This window comes from Oncorhynchus gorbuscha, linkage group LG26, assembly GCF_021184085.1.
Source record: "Oncorhynchus gorbuscha isolate QuinsamMale2020 ecotype Even-year linkage group LG26, OgorEven_v1.0, whole genome shotgun sequence".
Taxonomy (NCBI): Eukaryota; Metazoa; Chordata; class Actinopteri; order Salmoniformes; family Salmonidae; genus Oncorhynchus; species Oncorhynchus gorbuscha.
The window spans coordinates 30,939,451-30,957,780 of NC_060198.1; the positions used below are offsets into that span (position 1 = coordinate 30,939,451).

The window sequence follows — 18,330 nt, forward strand, 5'->3', positions numbered from 1 at the left end:
CGATGCATCAAATATGTTCTAGTTCCGTTCTGGTTGCACCCTCCTAAACACTACCCAGGTTTTGTGAACAAACCTCGTTTGTGAAGGGATCATCTGTATGTGTTAGAAACTAAGTGGTGTGATTATTGTCATCATAATGTTTAGCAGCTACTACAACGCGTATTAATGCATCACTATCTATTTCCACACAGAATGCAATATTTAAGTAGGAAAATACTCTCGAGTGATTCCCCAAAATATTGTCATAAACTAAGATTTTGCACAGTCCTAGCCAGAAGATTCCAACCCTACTATTACACTTTTTTTACAGTGAGCTGCACTGGGGATGGAAAGCTATGGTTAAAATAATGGTGTCTTTTTGTAGGCATGAAATCTGCCGTGGTCCGTTGGACAAAGCCTATAAGGAATATAAATGGCGTTTTTGTGGGGGTTTTGGATGAACGGCAAAAATAAGGTATGTGGTAAACACAGGCTTAGGCGATCTTATATATTTTGTTCTATGAGATAATCTTCATAAACTAATGTCACATTTTGTAAATGTTTAAGAATATGTTTTTTTAAAGCACAAAGGCTTCATAATTCATAAAAGTAATGTTAACGGACTGCTATTATCGTATAGAACCAAATGTATCAGATCTAAGCCAATGTTCACCTCAGACCTTATTTTCTGCATCGTGTTGGGAGTTCAACTACTTCTAGTTTGCATGAGGTTGAAAAAGGTCAGCTTTTTTTTTTTACAGAAAACCAACAGTATATATTTTTTTACATTTTACCCCAGTTTCGTGGTATCCAATTGTTTAATAGCTCTCATCGCTATAACTCCCATACGGGCTCAGGAGAAACAAAGGTTGAAAGTCCTGCTTCTTAACACAGCACGCATCCAACCCAAATGTGTCAAGAGGAAACGTGATGATGAGACAAGGATATCCAACACCTCCCTAACCCAGAGGCCAATTGTGTGTCGCCCCATGGACCTCCGGGTCGCGGCCGGTTACGACAGAGCCTGGGCGCGAACCCAGAGTCTCTGGATGCAGAGCTGGCGCTGCAGTACCTTAACCACTGCTCCACCCGGGAGGCCAAAAATCAACAGTATTTTAATCGTCTGGTTGAATCAGTTTGGATGAAGGTCAAATCTTGGAATACAGTAACATATCCCATCCCTGTATTAAGGTATGTTTTCTGACCAATATCTTGCGCCAACTCTGCAGTGTCTTAAATGAACTATGACGGCGTTCCGACCGCAGTGCAGCTCAGTGTAAACAAGCATAATGGAGGGTCGAAATCTTTTGGATACACTCAGTCCCTAACTTTGGGTGTACTGTCTCTTTAAATGCATAGCTGTCCAATGTTTTGCCTGAAAGTCATGATTAAAATCTCTAAATTATCATATCATTTGTACCAACATGATGGAACGTACCTTGCATTTTCTGCTAAATATAATACATTCATCGTATTAGTTGTGTCACCACATAGTTCACAGAATATTCAATGTTTCATGTTTTTGTCTTGTTAAATAGCTGACTCATAATAATTTGGGATGGTAGCAAATTTGATTACAACCACTCTTAATAAGCAACACCTTGTAGATAACTAATTGTCATATTAGGTCATTGGCGCTAATTGTTTTCAGGCACTAGCAAGTAATCAGGTCCTATTTAGCCTAGGCTAAATTTCACTTTTTTTTTTCAGGAGGGAAACTTCACTAGCCTAGCTAGATTTGTCTCGAGTTAGATTTTTTAATATTGGGCTACCCGAGTGTTCTTTTAAAAAATATATAGTGATTTTTATCACACTGAAGGTAAGTCTTTGTCGCCTACTGAGAATGTTTTTTTTTTATCCGTAGTCGGTGTAAGTTAGGTTTTTTTTGGTTTGGGGTTTATGAAGCTAACGCCAGAATGCTTGCTACTATTAGCTAGGCTAAAGTAGTTGGCTAGCTAACTACGCTATTCAGACGGAAGACTGAAACACCTGTATTTACGTCAATCTTAAACGTCACATGTTTTATTTCGGCTGGATGTGTGTATTTAAATTGGTAATGCATCCTAAACTGGACTTCCATGTAGCTAACCTAGCCTCGAAATGTGACTACTGCGCACTCTGTTGCACACTTGTTTAGCGGCTTTTTGTGCCAGCATTGCGCAGAGTTGTATATTCGCGTTGGACAACAAAGACTGCAATTGTAACTACTGCTGTACAAGTTATCCAATCAATACATACTTTATGGGGCATGTGTGTCAACAAAAGCTGCTATAGCGAACATGCTAGTTTGCTACATTTGCAACCAGCGTTACCTGTTCCTTTCTTTGTACCATTCCGCTGAGTGATAACCTAAACATCCTACAGATCTCGTTTGTGGGAATTGAATTCCTAAACCTCGAGGCCAAAGTTTCTCCTGTCATTATATTTTAGGTCTCGCAATCTAGTCAGCATATTGATAGTGGCACATTAAAAAAGTGTCGCGTTAGTCTTCTATGAAGCTTCAATACTATAGCCACAGATGGAACAACGAGACAGATATTACACTGGATTTGTAAATATGAAGCGTCGCTTGGCGTTTAAGCTCTCTACCAAATATGGTAGTGAGAGGAAGCCCACTGGCGCGCAGTGGGAGAAGATGGAACGAAATCGATGTTGAACTATATTCTGCATTTTCTCATCGATGAAACATTTGTTCTCAAGTCTTTTCCCAAAACTAGTCTGTTTTGAACAGAGTGGACTTAGATCAGTAGACTTTAGCCTTTGCCAAAGTTGATAAAATCGCAGTGTTTAGGAATGCAATGTCGAATTGAGTTAGTGCGCACACGCATTTGAATAGGCGTTCCCTAACGGAAGTATTCAGATTTATGCTAGAACTGGCCAATAGGATCTCGCTAGCTTGGCTCTGCCCACTATCACTCATCTGTTCCCATTGGAATTGACAGTGTGGTCCATCTTGGTTTAGTTAAAATATTTGCTATAGTTTTTCTACACCAGGGCCCCCAGCTACCTACAATAACTAGGCTCCCCAGATAATGTAAAGTAAAATATTTTGTCCAGATTATTCAGTTTGTTTTGGTCTTTAGTTTGTTTTATGCAGTAAATGCTTACACTACACTAAGAGAAAAAGGGCTCCAAAAGGTTTCTTCGGCTCCCCATAGGGGAACCCTTTGGGGTTCCAGGCTATTCCTGGATCCAAAATGGTTTCTGCATAGGGTTTTCCTATGGGGACATTTGATGAACCAGATTGCACCTTTCCTAAGAGTGTAGGTGAACTTAGAGCCTACCTGAATGTAAGTCAGTTGTACCTTTTACTACACACACACACAAAGCAAACAATGTTGAAAACAACATGAGACTGAGTTCATATTGAAGACATTTAGGCTAGGTGTTTGGTTGTGCCCCTTGGAACCTGTGGATGTGATCTAGTTGAAGTGGTTGCAGCATTGAACTTTCTGAGCACCACATTTGGCTGTGCTGTTATCCAGTGACTAGTAACATGAATTGATCAAATGCCAGAGAAATGAAAACCACCTGAACTGATCTGATGCTGAACTTGTGCATCACATCTGCATTGTTTATTTCAATAGAGCTGTACACCACTGTTGATCTCCTGTTTTTGATTTAGGGAGTCCTCATGTCTGGTATAGCCTTAAGTCGTCTTGCACAAGAAAGGAAGGCCTGGAGGAAAGACCATCCTTTTGTGAGTATCAAGGGACTTGGGTGGAAGCCATTTTCATGTCAGCAGTGCCTTTTTCGTATAAGCCTAGCTGGTTCTTTAAGGGCATGTGTCATTTTGGAAGACCTGCTTGTGGAAATATGTTTCTGGATGGTCTATTCCACATAACATTTTACACTATGCCAAGCACAGCTGTACTGCCCTGGCCTGGTTGAATTAACTTTATTGATCCCAAGTGGGAAATTGGATTTTTCACCAGCATTACTCTCACAGGGGGACAATACAAACACAGGCATAGGCCTACATCTGAACAGGTACTGCATAACTGATGACTGTTGGAACTAATAAAATAGCCTACATTACAGGTGACTGAGCCGTTAACAGGGCAGCGCTGCCAACTAAACACATTGAGTTACGCAGCCATAGAGGGTCGGGGGCTCAGGATTGATTCTGGGCAGGGCTGTAGTTGGCAATTTCATGGAGTTAGACATTTAACAATGTTGAACAATATCTCTTCCCTCTCCCTAGGGGTTTGTTGCTGTGCCAACAAAAAACCCAGATGGAACAATGAACTTGATGAATTGGGAGTGTGCCATCCCTGGAAAGAAGGGGGTAAGAGTCTCTCATGAGTGAGAGCAGAACATTCTCTGTATATATTTTGTAGGTACTAGAGGTCGACCGATTATGATTTTTCAACGCCGATACCGATTATTGAAGGACCAAAAAAGGCCGATGCCGAATTATTTTATTTTTTATTTGTAATGACAATTACAACAATACTGAATGGACACTTATTTTAACTTAATATAATACATCAATAAAATCAATTTAGCCTCAAATAATGGTTTAAATAATGCAAAAACAAAGTGTTGGAGAAGAAAGTAAAAGTGCAATGTGCCATGTAAAAAACTTAACGTTTAAGTTCCTTGCTCAGAACATGAGAACATATGAAAGCTGGTGGTTCCTTTTAACATGATTCTTCAATATTTCCAGGCAAGAAGTTTTAGGTTGTAGTTATTATAGGAATTATAGGACTATTTCCCTCAATACTATTTGTATTTCATTAACCTTTGACTATTGGATGTTCTTATAGGCACTTTATTATTGCCAGTGTAACAGTATAGCTTCCGTCCCTCTCCTCGCTCCTACCTGGGCTCGAACCAGGAACACATTAACAGCCACCCTAGACGCAGCGTTACCCATGCAGAGCAAGGAGAACAACCACTCCCAAGTCTCAGAGCGAGTGACGTTTGAAACGCTATTAGCGCGCACTCCGCTAACTAGCTAGCATTTCACATCGGTTACACCAGCCTAATCTCCGGAGTTGATAGGCTTGAAGTCATAAACAGCGCAATGCTTGAAGCTAATGCTAAGAGCTGCTGGCAAAACGCACAGAAGTGCTGTTTGAATGAATGCTTACAAGCCTGCTGCTGCCTACATTTTTACATTTACATTTAAGTCATTTAGCAGACGCTCTTATCCAGAGCGACTTACAAATTGGTGCATTCACCTTATGACATCCAGTGGAACAGCCACTTTACAATAGTGCATCTAAATATTTTAAGGGGGGGGGGGGTGAGAAGGATTACTTTATCCTAGGTATTCCTTAAAGAGGTGGGGTTTCAGGTGTCTCCGGAAGGTGGTGATTGACTCCGCTGTCCTGGCGTCGTGAGGGAGTTTGTTCCACCATTGGGGAGCCAGAGCAGCGAACAGTTTTGACTGGGCTGAGCGGGAACTGTACTTCCTCAGTGGTAGGGAGGCGAGCAGGCCAGAGGTGGATGAACGCAGTGCCCTTATTTGGGTGTAGGGCCTGATCAGAGCCTACCATCGCTCAGTCAGACTGCTCTATCAAATCATAGACCTAGTTATATCATAATAACACACGGAAATACGAGCCTTAGGTCATTAATTTGGTCGAATCCGGAAACTGTCTCGAAAGCAAATTAGGCGGCCCAAACTGTTGCATATACACTGACTCTGCGTGCACAATTTCACCTGGTTAATATTGCCTGCTAACCTGGATTTATTTTAGCTAAATATGCAGGTTTCAAAATATATACTTCTGTGTATTGACTTTTAGAAAGGCATTGATGTTTATGGTTAGGTACACATTGGAGCAACGACAGTCTTTCTCACGAATACACACTGCATCGATTATATGCAACGCAGGACACTCTAGATAAACTAGTAATATCATTAACCATGTGTAGTTAACTAGTGATTATGATTGTTTTTTATAAGAAGTTTAATGCTAGCTAGCAACTTACCTTGGCTTACTGCATTCGTGTAACAGGCAGGCTCCTTGTGGAGTGCGATGTAATCAGGTGGTTAGAGCGTTGGACTAGTTAACTGAGATGTTGCAAGATTGAATCCCCGAGCTGACAAGGTAAAAAGCTGTCGTTCTGCCAATGAACAAGGTAGTTAACCCACCATTCCTAGGCAGTCATTGGAAATTATCATGTGTTCTTCACTGACTTGCCTAGTTAAATAAAGGTGTAAAAGGGGAAAAAAACGGCCAAATCGGTGTCCATAACAATCGGAAAACGGTATTTTTGAAAACTTAATCGGCCCTAATTTATCGCCCATTCCGATTAATCGGTCGACCTCTAGTAGGTATCACTATGTTCAGACTGGAGGAAGCAATCACTCCTTTGCAGCCTAATAAGTTGGCACTGTATGGACAGCAGATTTAGTTTTAATACAACTAAGCAGGGTATTAATTGGTTGTAGGAAATATTAAATACACTGAGGTGCTGGTACTAACATCTGTATAGCTGCTGGATGACCAATGTTAATTGATTACCACAGTTGTGCGACATTCTCGTTGCTTCACTATGAATAACTCCATTTACTGAAGGAGTGACCAAATTGCTATATTTCTCTCCACAGACCCCATGGGAGGGGGGCTTGTTTAAACTCCGAATGCTCTTCAAGGATGACTATCCTTCTTCACCTCCCAAGTGTATGTTTTCTCCTATTAAAAGTCCAATGAACCTGTTATCTGTATAAGTTCTGGGTAACAGTTAAGTACCTTACTGTGGGTGAATGATGCATCTTGCTGTTGAGATCCAGCATTTACAATATTACACTGATTAGCAAGATGGTGGCCCTGTAACAAGAAAATTCTAACTTTCAAAGGTCATGCTCCTCACCCCGTTTGACAAAGTCATGGAATTTGCCACATGGGTCCCTCATAAGGAACTAATTTGCCTCTGGGACCCATAAGGTCTGCCATTGAGACATTTGTGATACACCTAAGGTGTACTCTTATGGCACCGAATGACTGAGCTACATGAAACTTGATATGGCATCTATGGCCAAAGGTCTCAACGCAATATTTATCATACTAGTGCATAAAACATGGCCACTATTGATGGTTCCTGAGTGACTCATCGATCTAAGGCACTGCATCTCAGTGCAAGAGTCGTCACAAACAGTCCCTGGTTTGAATCCAGGCTGTATCACATCTGGCCGGGATTGGAGTCCCATAGGGCGCTGCACAATTGGCACAGCGTTGGCTGGGGTAGGCGGTCATCGTAAAAAAAAATCTTAACCGACTTGACTAGTTAAATAAAATAAAAATGACCAATGTTTACATGGATGTGGTCTGGCACATATGTCGGTCAAGTCAAGCATGTTCATAGTGTAACAAATTTGGTAAGCATGTTGCCAACACTCAATACTTAACATATGCAAGCGCATTCATATTGACCACATGGTGGCTGTATAACACGCACATGTTTTTATTGTTGTCTGACTCAGTGATGAAATTTGGCATACATGCTCAGGGAAATGAGTCTAGCTAACCCACGCAATATCTGACACCACGGGCCCACGCCATATCTGACACCACGGGACCCATTTGACACAACTTGGAGTGATGCGTCTTAATAAATGGACCTGTCGTTTACAAAATTAGTGATTGCCCCAAGGGGGTGCTGCACTAGTGGGTGATGACATGTTTACTCCTGCCTTGTTGGCCATTTTAATTGAAAACAAACAAAAATAGCTTCTATGAAGAGCAATTTCTCAAGAGAATTTTGCTGGGACTGGTGGTGTGAGTGGGTAGGGGGAAAACAGAACCAGCTGTTTGAACTATCCTTATTGGTCTATTAACACATTTTAACAGGCAGGCTGAAACTACATCCCACTAAAACAGGCTGAAATTTCAGTCTCTTTTCAAACCGCTCTTATACTAAAAGGGCATTATCATAATGTTCGGTATTATTCCAACCTCTGTGTGGATAGAGGGAGATCTATTGATAATCAGTGTTCAATGAACTGCAAATAAGTGCCATCTGGAATTTTCTCTCTATTGTGCGAATAATTATATTTTCTCCACAGGCAAATTTGAGCCCCCTTTGTTCCATCCAAATGTATATCCCTCTGGTACAGTCTGTCTATCAATTTTAGAGGAGGACAAAGACTGGAGGCCAGCCATCACTATCAAACAAGTAAGAGCTTTCATCCAAGACCCCTTCTCTGGTTTTAGCTTTTTCTTTGCCTATAACCCTAGAGTAATATTAATATACATTCCCCTCTGTATGTATTTGGACAGTGAAGCTAATATTAAAAATTTGCCTGTATACTCCAGTATTTTGGATTTGGATCAAATGTTTCATATGATGCGACGGTACAGAATGTCACATTTTTATTTGAGTATTTTCATACAGATCTGTTTTAAACATTTAGAAATGAAAGCACTCTATCTAGTCCCCCCCCCTTTTCCAAAAATGGAAAGATGCAGAAATTTGAGAAGTATTAATAAATGCACAGTGAGTAACGTTAACTTGGCTATATACATTGGGTACCAGTAGAGCCGATGTGCAAGGGTACGAGGTAATTGCCGTTACAGCCTTATTCTAAAATGGATTTCTAAAAATCAGTAATTTAAACACAATACCACATAATGACGAAACACAACAGGTTTTTAGAAATGTTTGCAAATTTGTACAAAAACGACCTTATTTACTTAAATATTCAGACCCTTTGCTATGAGACTTGAAGTTGGTCTCCGGTGCATCCTGTTTCTTTGAGCTGTTTCCACAACATGGAGTCCACTTGTAATAAATTAAATTGATTGAACATCATTTGGAAAGGCACAACTGTCTAAGGTCCCATGGTTGACAGTGCATGTCAGGGCAAAAACCAATCCATGAGGTCGTAGGAATTTACCTTAGAGCGCTGAGACAAGATTCTGGCACAGTTCTAGGGAAGGGTACCAAAAAATGTGTCGCATTGAAGGTTCCCAAGAACAGTGGCCTCCATTCTTAAATGGTAAAGGTTTTTGGAACCATTAAGACTTTTCTTAGACTTGGCCAAACTGCGCAATCGGGGGAGAAGGGTCTTTGTCAGGGAAGTGCCCGCTTGGAGTTTGCCAAAAGGCATCTAAAAAGACTCAGACCATGAGAAATAAGATTATCTGATCTGATGAAACCTGCCACCATCCCTACAGTGAAGCATTGTGGGTGGCTTCGGGACAAGTCTCTGAATGTTTGAGTGGCCCAGCCAGAGTCTGGATTTGAACCCGATCGAACATCTCTGGAAAGATGTGAAAATGGCTGTGCAGCGACACTCCCCATCCATTCTGACAGAGCATGAGGATCTGCAGAGAAGAATGAGAGAAACTCCCCAAATACAAGTATGCCAAGCGTCATACCCAAGAAGACTCAAGGCTGTAATCACTGCCAAAGGTGCTTCAACAGTTTCATAGCTTAAAATACATTTGCAAAATTTCTAAACCTGTTTTTGCTTTGTCATTAAACGGTATTTTGGGGGGGACTATTTGATGGATTTTAGATTACGGCTGTAAGATGACCAGGAACTTGAGGCTCTCAACCCGCTCCACTACAGACCCGTCGACGTGAATGGGGGAGTGCTAGGCCCTCATTTCCTGTAGTCCACGATTAAGCTCCTTTGTCTTGTTAAGGGGGAGGTTGTTGTCCTGGCACCACACTGCCAGGTCTCTGAACTCCTTTCAGCCTGATCACAGACAACAATTTGCCATTTGTCAGCAAACCTAATGATGGATTATAGTTGTGCGCTGAGGGGCCCCTGTTTTGAAGGTCAGCGTGACTGTTTCCTACCCTCACCACTTAGGGGTGGCCTGTAAGGGAGTCCAGGATCCAGTTGCAGAGCCCCAGGGAGATCGGTTAAGTGATGCGCTTGGTGGGCACTGGTGCTGTGACACCGCCCCAGACCATGACGGACCCTCCACCTCCAAATCGATCTCGCGCCAGAGTACAGGCCTCGGTGTAACGCTCATTCCTTTGACGATAAACGCGAATCCCGTCACCCCTGGTGAGGCAAAACCGTGACTCTTCAGTGAAGACCAATTTTTGCCAGTCCTCTCTGGTCCAGCGACGGTGGGTATGTGCCCATAGGTGACGTTGTTGCAGGTGATGTCTGGTGAGGACCTGCCTTACAACAGGCCTACAAGCCCTTAGTCTATCCTCTCTCAGCCTATTGCAGACAGTCTGAGCACTGATGGAAGGATTGTGCATTCCTGGTCTAACTCTGGCAGTTGTTGCCATCCTGTAAATGTCCCACAGGTGTGATGTTCCAATCCTGTGCAGGTGTTACATGTGGTCTGCCACTGCGAGGACAATCAGCTGGTCGTCCTGACTTGCGTAGTGCTAATGTGTTAGCAGGCTGTTGGTGATAACAATAGCGGTCTAGTCGGCTTGCAAACTTGCAAGCTCATTTGTAGCAATACATTCAAAGTGTTTGCTTGTTAGTTGGCAGAAAATGTAATTGAAACCAGTAGTCATGAGTGTAATCAATTGTGGCTTTGTAATGCATTTAGAATTCTGATCAGTTTTATGTAATAACAATACAGAAGTGAGGGAATTTGGATGCATATTCTAATACAAATCCATAGGTTACATGTGGTTACTTTTATGCTACCTACCCATTTAACCTGGTCTGGGTTTCAACTCTATTGAAAATGCCCTTTGTTACAAATTTAACTAGAACAATGCACATCCACTGATGACAAACTTCTGGTAGCAGGCAGTATAGAAAATGGAACACTGGTCTCAAGCCGACGTGCTAGTGAGTAGCCAGCTGATCTTTATTTAAAGTCAAGCCAACTTGTAACTATTTGGTTGCTAACCAGGCAGAACAGTTTAATTTTTATGTATACACCTGTCACCAACTGTTTGAACAGCCTGTTTAGATGTTGAAATCAAGTGGCCTACCTGTACAAGATGCTTATTTCTCAGAATGGGATGCCAATTCCTTATATAGATGTATTTTTAATGTTCATTGCACATTTATAGAAGACAAGACCACTAGCACAAGTCTGGCTAAAGTGCTGCTAGCGGTATGTGATGCTGCATGCGACAAACTGATTATTTAATTTTCCACAATCCTATTTGTTGATACTCCTGCTCTGTTCTACATTTTGGGAGTTGAGACACAAGGGTATGGTTACAAAGGATAAGTTCTCTATTACAGTAAAATGATTTCGATGTTTTTCGGGGACCACATTATTTTAATGTGTTTTTTGGGACAAAATGCAAATGTGAGTTCAAACTGCTTGTCAGAGATGAGGACCTTTTCTGTCTTGTGATTGGCGGGCGAGTGGTTTGTTGTCTGCAAGTGGGAAGGTGAACAGGAGAGAAGGAGACTAGATTGTCTTCAGGGTCTAACGCTCATAATGTATTCTTGAGATACATTTGGAACATTGTGCTGAAACATACATTTTATGTTGCCCAGTCCTAATGTACATCCCGGTCACCGGTGACCGATGTGGTAAAATACTCGATGCCATCGGATGAATCCCAGCACTTTATCAGTCTGTGCTAGCAAAACAGTCTTGTAGCCTAGCATCTGCTTTATTGAACCACATCTATATTGGGCATGTCACTGGTACTTCCTGAAAATTTGCTAGTAAGCAGGAATCAGGAGGATAAAGATATGGTCAGATTTGCCAAATGGAGGTCGAGGGAGAGCTTTGTATGCTTATCCATGTAGAGAGTAAAGTTGAGTTTTTGCCTCAAGTTGCTCAGGTGACATGCTGGTAGAAATTGTCATGGATTCCAGTTTCCCTGCATTAAAATCTCCAGCCACTAGGAGCAATACTTCTGGATGAGCATTTTCTTGATTGCTTATCACCCTATACAGCTCGTTGTGCATCGGTTTGTGGAGGTAAATAGACAATGAATAAAAAATATAGATTTACCACCCTCCTGGTAAATAGTATATGTGGTGTATCAAAGCAGTCAGGTTTAGTATTTGGGCCTATATTCCTTGCACACACGGACTACATAAAGCTTGTGACTAACTCGTTGAATGCATTTGCAGTTTGTTTTGGGGTTCTGTTTTGACAAATAGGAACTGAATGGGGATTTGATGACTGGAGTAATTTTATCTAGGTTTTTGAAAATGTGTAAATTAATCCCGAGAATGCCATGATTTAAGAAGTAATGAATGATTCCAGTCAGAGGCTTCAACAAAACATGCTACCTTCTCACCATTCCCAATAACAGGAGATCTTTGTGCCTCTAACCTCACTTACCATAATTCACCAATACATTTTGAAACAGTGAAACTGGTGTAGGAAAATATCCTTGAATGAAAGTTGACATTCTGTACTGTCACCTCATTGGGCTCCTGAGTGGCACAGCGGTCTAAGTCACTACAGACACCCACAACCGGCTGTGATTGGGAGTCCCATAGGGTGGTGCACAATTGTCCCAGCACCGTCTGGGTTTGGCCAGTGTGGGCAGTCATTCTAAATAAGAATTGTTCTTAACGGTCTTGCCTACTTAAATAAATGTCTAAGTGATCTCAAATCCAAAATGCTGGGCTATAGAGACTAACATTTAAATTTGACTGTCCAAATGCGTATGGAGTGGCTACAGTTAGATGAGATCTTTGCGTCAGTGTGGATGAGAACTGTACCCGTGTACACAGGTGACTTCTGACTGCACTGTAAACTGCTTTGCTGTAGAGGGCAGCATGGCTTCATGGTGGTAACTTATTAGGTGAAATTGATTTGACGCCATGGAAGGTTGTGAAACAAATTGCCTTTTATACTTTGTTTTCATCCACAGATATTGTTAGGAATCCAAGAGCTCCTAAATGAACCAAATATCCAGGATCCTGCACAAGCTGAGGCGTATACAATTTACTGGTGGGTCTGAGCCAGTAGATATTTTAATTAAGTGAAAGGTTTGTCAAATGTCAGTCGGAATAGGATATACACAGCTGCTGGCAATCTTCTCATTAGCTTGTGCCCATCCTGGCCAATAGTTTGTCTAGCTGTTTGCCAGCATTGTTGAAAGGCTGTTAGTTGATACTTGATATTTCCAGGAAATATCCTATTCCTCATAACATGCCTCCATCTTTCATTTCAGCCAAAACAGAGTGGAATATGAAAAAAGGGTTCGAGCACAAGCCAAAAAGTTTTCTCCATAAAGCTTCAAGACTACGCAAGATTGAAATTGGTTTGCTGAGGATTTTGTCTCTGCCCCCATTTTGTCTGCCTCCAACTATGTCCATTGTTCACCTATTTCCTGCTGGACTGTTTTAAAACTGAATGTGTGCCATTTCTGTCCATCACCCACATACTGATGCACCCCTTTGCTTTTTTTGACTCGGAAGTCCTGGATTTGAAGGTGGACTATGCCTCAACCACAAAGGATTTTCCGTACTCCAACTGTGGTATTTCTTTTTCAAGAGCTCACGCTTGTCAGAAAAGACTGAAATGGGAGTCACTTCTTTTGATTTTTATTTTATTAATGTATTCAATGTTAGAATTATTTTGACTACGTTCTGATAAAGATATAGAAAAACAGGCCTCGATGAACCCATTCAAAGGTAGTTTAGTGTATCTGCATCAGACTCTTAAGTTGTTTTGGTCCAAATATTTAGGTTTAAATAAAATGTTTGTACCAAGTAAGTGTTAATACATGTAGATGGACTCAGTTCCATCTTTCCCAATGCATTGTGTTGCCAGTTGAATGCTTGTTACTCTTGAAGGCTGACTTTGGGTAAAAATAACAGTTTTAGGTATACCTGATCAAATCACAATCTTTCACGGTCATGTAAACAAATGGTTGAATAAGAGCTATGGCTACAGAAGTGCCATTTATCAATTGCTTCTGTCCAAAAAAAAATAATTTGCCAAATGACAATGCATACTCGACGAGTTATTGGCCCGTTAAAGTCGGCAGTTTACATAAACTTAACACGGAGCCCAAACCGGCTGCGCGTGCGCCATCGTGCATTAATGGATTTTGTCCCCCTACATCAAACACGATCACGACACGCAGGTTAAAATATCAAAACGACCTCTGAACCAATTACATTCATTTGGGAACAGGTCAAAAAGCATTTTACAATTATGGCAATTTAACTAGTAAGCCTGCACTTGCTAGCTAATTTGTCCTTGGATATAAACATTTTACCAGAAATTCACAAGGTCCTCTACTGTGACAATTAACCCACACACAAAATGGTCAACTGACTCGTTTCTAGTCATCTCTCCTCCTTCAGGCTTTTTCATCTTTGTATTTATATGGTGATTGGCATCTAAACAATCATAGTATTACTACACTGACCGGCAACACAGTTTGTCTTTCAATCACCCATGTGGGTACCTGCTTCATTAAACCAATGAGATGGGACAGGCAGGACTTGCAGCGTGATCTGCGTCGGAAATAGAAAGGAGTTCTATTTAAGCCCTTGGCAACGCAGACGCGCATCAATGAGCGCAAGCAGTGTGGGTGCAATAATTGAATAACAGATTTCTACATTTATTTTGCGAGTGGTGTGATCAACCTATTAGGTAGGAGTCATTTAAACTAATTTTTCAACCACTCCACAAATGTCTTTAAATATAGTTTTGGCAAGTCGGTTAGGACATCTACTTTGTTCATGACACAAGTCATTTTTCCAACAATTGTTTACAGAGACTATTTCACTTATAATTCACTATCACAATTCCAGAGGGTCAGAAGTTTACATGCACTGGGTTGACTGCCTTTAAACAGCTTGGAAAATTCCTGAAAATCATGGCATGGCTTTAGAAGTGTCGGATAGGCAAATTGACATCATTTGAGTCAATTGGAGGTGTACCTGTGGATGTATTTCAAGGCCTTCCTCTGAACTCAGTGCCTCTTTGCTTGACATCATGGGGAAATCAGCGAAGACCGCAGGAAAAATAATTGTAGACCACAAGTCTGATTCAATCTTGGGAGCAATTTCCAAACGCCTGAATGCACCACGTTCACCTGTACAAACAATAGTATGCAAGTATAAACACCATGGGACCATGCAGCCATCATACAGTTCAGGAAGAAGATGTGTTCTGTCTCCTAGAGATGAATGTACTTTGGTGTGAAAAGTGCAAATCAATCCCAGAACAACAGCAAAGTACCCTGTGAAGATGCTGAAGGAAACGGTACAAAAGTATCTATATCCACAGTAAAACAACTCCTATATCAACATAACCTGAAAACCCGCTCAGCAAGGAAGAAGTCACTGCTCCAAAACTGCAATAAAAAAAAGCCAGACTACGGTTTGCAACTGCACGTGGGGACAAAGATCATATTCTTTTGGAGAGATGTCCTCTGGTCCGATGAAACAAAAAGAGAACTGTTTGGCCATAATGACTATCATTATGTTTGGAGGAAAAGGGGGAGGCTTGCAAGCCGAAAAACACCATCCCAACCATGAAGCACGGGGGTGCAGCATTATGTTGTGGGGGTGCTTTGCTGCAGGAGGGACTGGTGCACTTCACAAAATAGATGTCATCATGAGGATGGAAAATGATGTGGATATATTGAAGCAACATCTCAAGACATCAGTCAGGAAGTTAAAGCTTGGTCACAAATGGGTCTTCCAAATGGACATGACCCCAAGCATAATTCCAAAGTTGTGGCAAAATGGCTTAAGGACAACAAAGTCCAGGTATTGGAGTGGCCATCACAAAGCCCTCAATCCTATATAAACGTTGTGGACAGAACTGAAAAAGCCTGTGCGAGCAAGGAGGCCTACAGACCTGACTCCGTTACACCAGCTCTGTCAGGAGGTGTGGGACTAAATTCACCCTACCGATTGTGGGGAACTTGTGGAAGGCTACCTGAAACATTTGACCCAAGTTAAACAATTTAAAGGCAATGCTACCAAATACTAATAGAGTGTATGTAAACTTCTGACCCACTTGGAATGTGATGAAAGAAATAAAAGCTGAAAGAAATAATTCTCTACTATTATTCTGACATTTCACATTCTTAAAATAAAGTGGTGATCCTAACTGACCTAAAATGGAATTATTACTAGGATCAAATGTCAGGAATTGTGAAAACCAGAGTTTAAATGTATTTGGCTAAGGTGTATGTAAACTTCCGACTTCAACTGTACATCGGTCTCTGCATGCATGAACAGAATGAACCATTAAAAGCACACCCCATTTCTGTTTGAAAATGGAGAGTGCGGAGGAGTTGGACTGTTTGTCGTGCCCAAAGTCTACCTTTAATGCTGATTGTGCACAGTAAGGATACTGGATTATATTAGTAATAGGTTTTGGGTGATTGTCAGGACCGTTCAAACGAGACTTTACCTATGAGACAATCGAGTAACCCTACATAAGGGATCCTTTTAAGGGAGGATGTAATGGGTTTATAGATCCTGGAGGCCCGTGATTTGTTGTTTTTGTTTTAGATCCTTTTTTTTGCACATAAGAATTAAACACCAACAAATCAGTTCCAAGTGATTTTAATTTGAGATCTGTTCCAAAGTATTCCCACTCATAATAGAGATGTGATCAGCAAGTTTTGAAATGGTTTGTCTAATATCTTTTTGGATTCTTGCGGTCTGCAAATATTTGTTATGTTCCGGCCCCCTGACCATCTGCTCAAGGAAAACTCATCCCGTGTTGAATCTAGTTGCACTATCCCTTTAGCACAGGGATCGTCGAGATTTTGGCAACCAAGACATGTTATCCATGAATTCATCTGACTGGGCAGGTAGAAAAAGGCAAAATAGCCAAAATCTCGTTCTTATTCCTTTAATCAATATAACTAGGGAATAGTAATTGACTTCTGTGTGTGTGCATGTCACACCTTTTCAAAGAGGGAATCCTCTTCATTCTACGCTAACCCCATGGGCCCTTATGATTGCGTTTCACATTCTGGTTACAGCTAGCAATTAACACATCATGCAAATTTCAGGTTTTGTGATGCAAATTATATCATTAGTGCAGTCACCGTCATGCACACCAGCTATACATCCTGTTTTGTGCCAGATTTGCTCAGGAACACAAATCAGTGTTGATATTACATGACCAGCGTGTTTAGCAGGCTGTGTGTTTTGAAGTGACTCATTTCTGTCTGATTGTCATTGACAGACTGCCAAGTTTTCTGTTGTCCATTATTCCTTAGTTTCCTCTGATCCGCCTCAAATTGCTACTCTTACTGTGTACATGAATAATAACCAAAATGACTGTCGCTGTGTTGATGAACCAAGCCGTTGCCATAAGGTATTCCTTGGGTTGAAGTGGCATAATCCTGTAAATCAGATTTCTAATCAGCTCAGTTCATCCACTAAGGCAATCACTTTCAGAAAATCTCCTTGGTGTCATACTCGTTAAAAAGCATGATACAAACCTTGGTTACACCTCAGTGACAAGGTGGTGTGTTGTGGATGGCTATTGATTTAGTCAGAGTTAAGTCAATGTTCGCTACTTGTGCTGTTTTGACAACCCCACATTAATGGATCAGCTCAAATAGCACTACTGAAAATCATTTCAGGATGCGAACAAAAAACTGGCTGAAATGGAAGAGCGTTAATGACTATCTGCAGGGTGGCTTTATGGGACGTCATTAAACATGGATTTAAGCTAATCATTTTTTCCCCCAACGTTATTTTCACCTCCTTATTCTCTAAACTGAGAGGCTTGTTATTTTAAAGATACTGTGCCACTGCCACTTCAAACAGTTCCAGCCAGCTGGGGTGGTGCACTAATGATGTGGCCATGGAAACAGAGCGGCCAGAGGGTCACCCTGTGTCTTATCACTAAGCACAAAACAAGGACAATCCTTTGTTCCCTTCTGCAGTTTTAGAGTTAGGATAGCAGACGTGATGGAAGACAAACCAGATAAAACATGGAATAAATGAATTTCATATTCATTCAAACATGCTTATTCGCTGTGGAGCAATCTTACTTTTTGAAACCTGGTAACTGGGATGTGGGACTAGGCAGGAGAGGGAATCCTATACTAGGTTAATCAGCAAATGGAAGAGAGTCACAACCTGTCCTTAACGAGTAGGTGGAGGAGGAGGTACTGGTGCTCCATCAAGCTGCAACTTCAAAGGCCTAACAGGACCCGTTGACTGGACTTGTTGCATCCTCTTTCAATGCTGTGCTTTCATTTCTAATTTCTGACTCTGGGAACCCTGGAGGCCAAGTGCTGCGACACGCCATTAAAATGTATTCCAATACAGGCGCACTCTGAGAAAAACAGTGTTCGTAAAGAGTTATTCTGCTGTCCCTATTGGAGAACCCTTTTTGGTTCCAGATAGAACCCTTTTTGGGTTCCATGTAGAACCCTCTGTGGAAAGGGTTTTATATGGAACCCAAAAGGGTTCTTCAAAGAGTTATGCTATGGGGACAGCTGAAGAACCCGTTTAGGTTGTAGATGGTACACTCTTAGGAAGAAAGGCAC

General features: G+C 41.3%; 1 protein-coding gene across 1 annotated transcript; it reads left to right on the forward strand.

The window, feature by feature from the left end:
• Positions 1-1,656: 1,656 nt before the first annotated feature.
• Positions 1,657-13,607, forward strand: ube2ia (ubiquitin-conjugating enzyme E2Ia). Its single transcript, XM_046331015.1, has 7 exons — positions 1,657-1,798; positions 3,605-3,679; positions 4,184-4,267; positions 6,545-6,617; positions 8,000-8,109; positions 12,715-12,794; positions 13,018-13,607. Exons 2-7 carry the CDS (start codon positions 3,614-3,616, stop codon positions 13,076-13,078), a joined length of 474 nt encoding a protein of 157 aa, XP_046186971.1. The 5' UTR covers positions 1,657-1,798; positions 3,605-3,613; the 3' UTR covers positions 13,079-13,607.
• Positions 13,608-18,330: the final 4,723 nt, after the last annotated feature.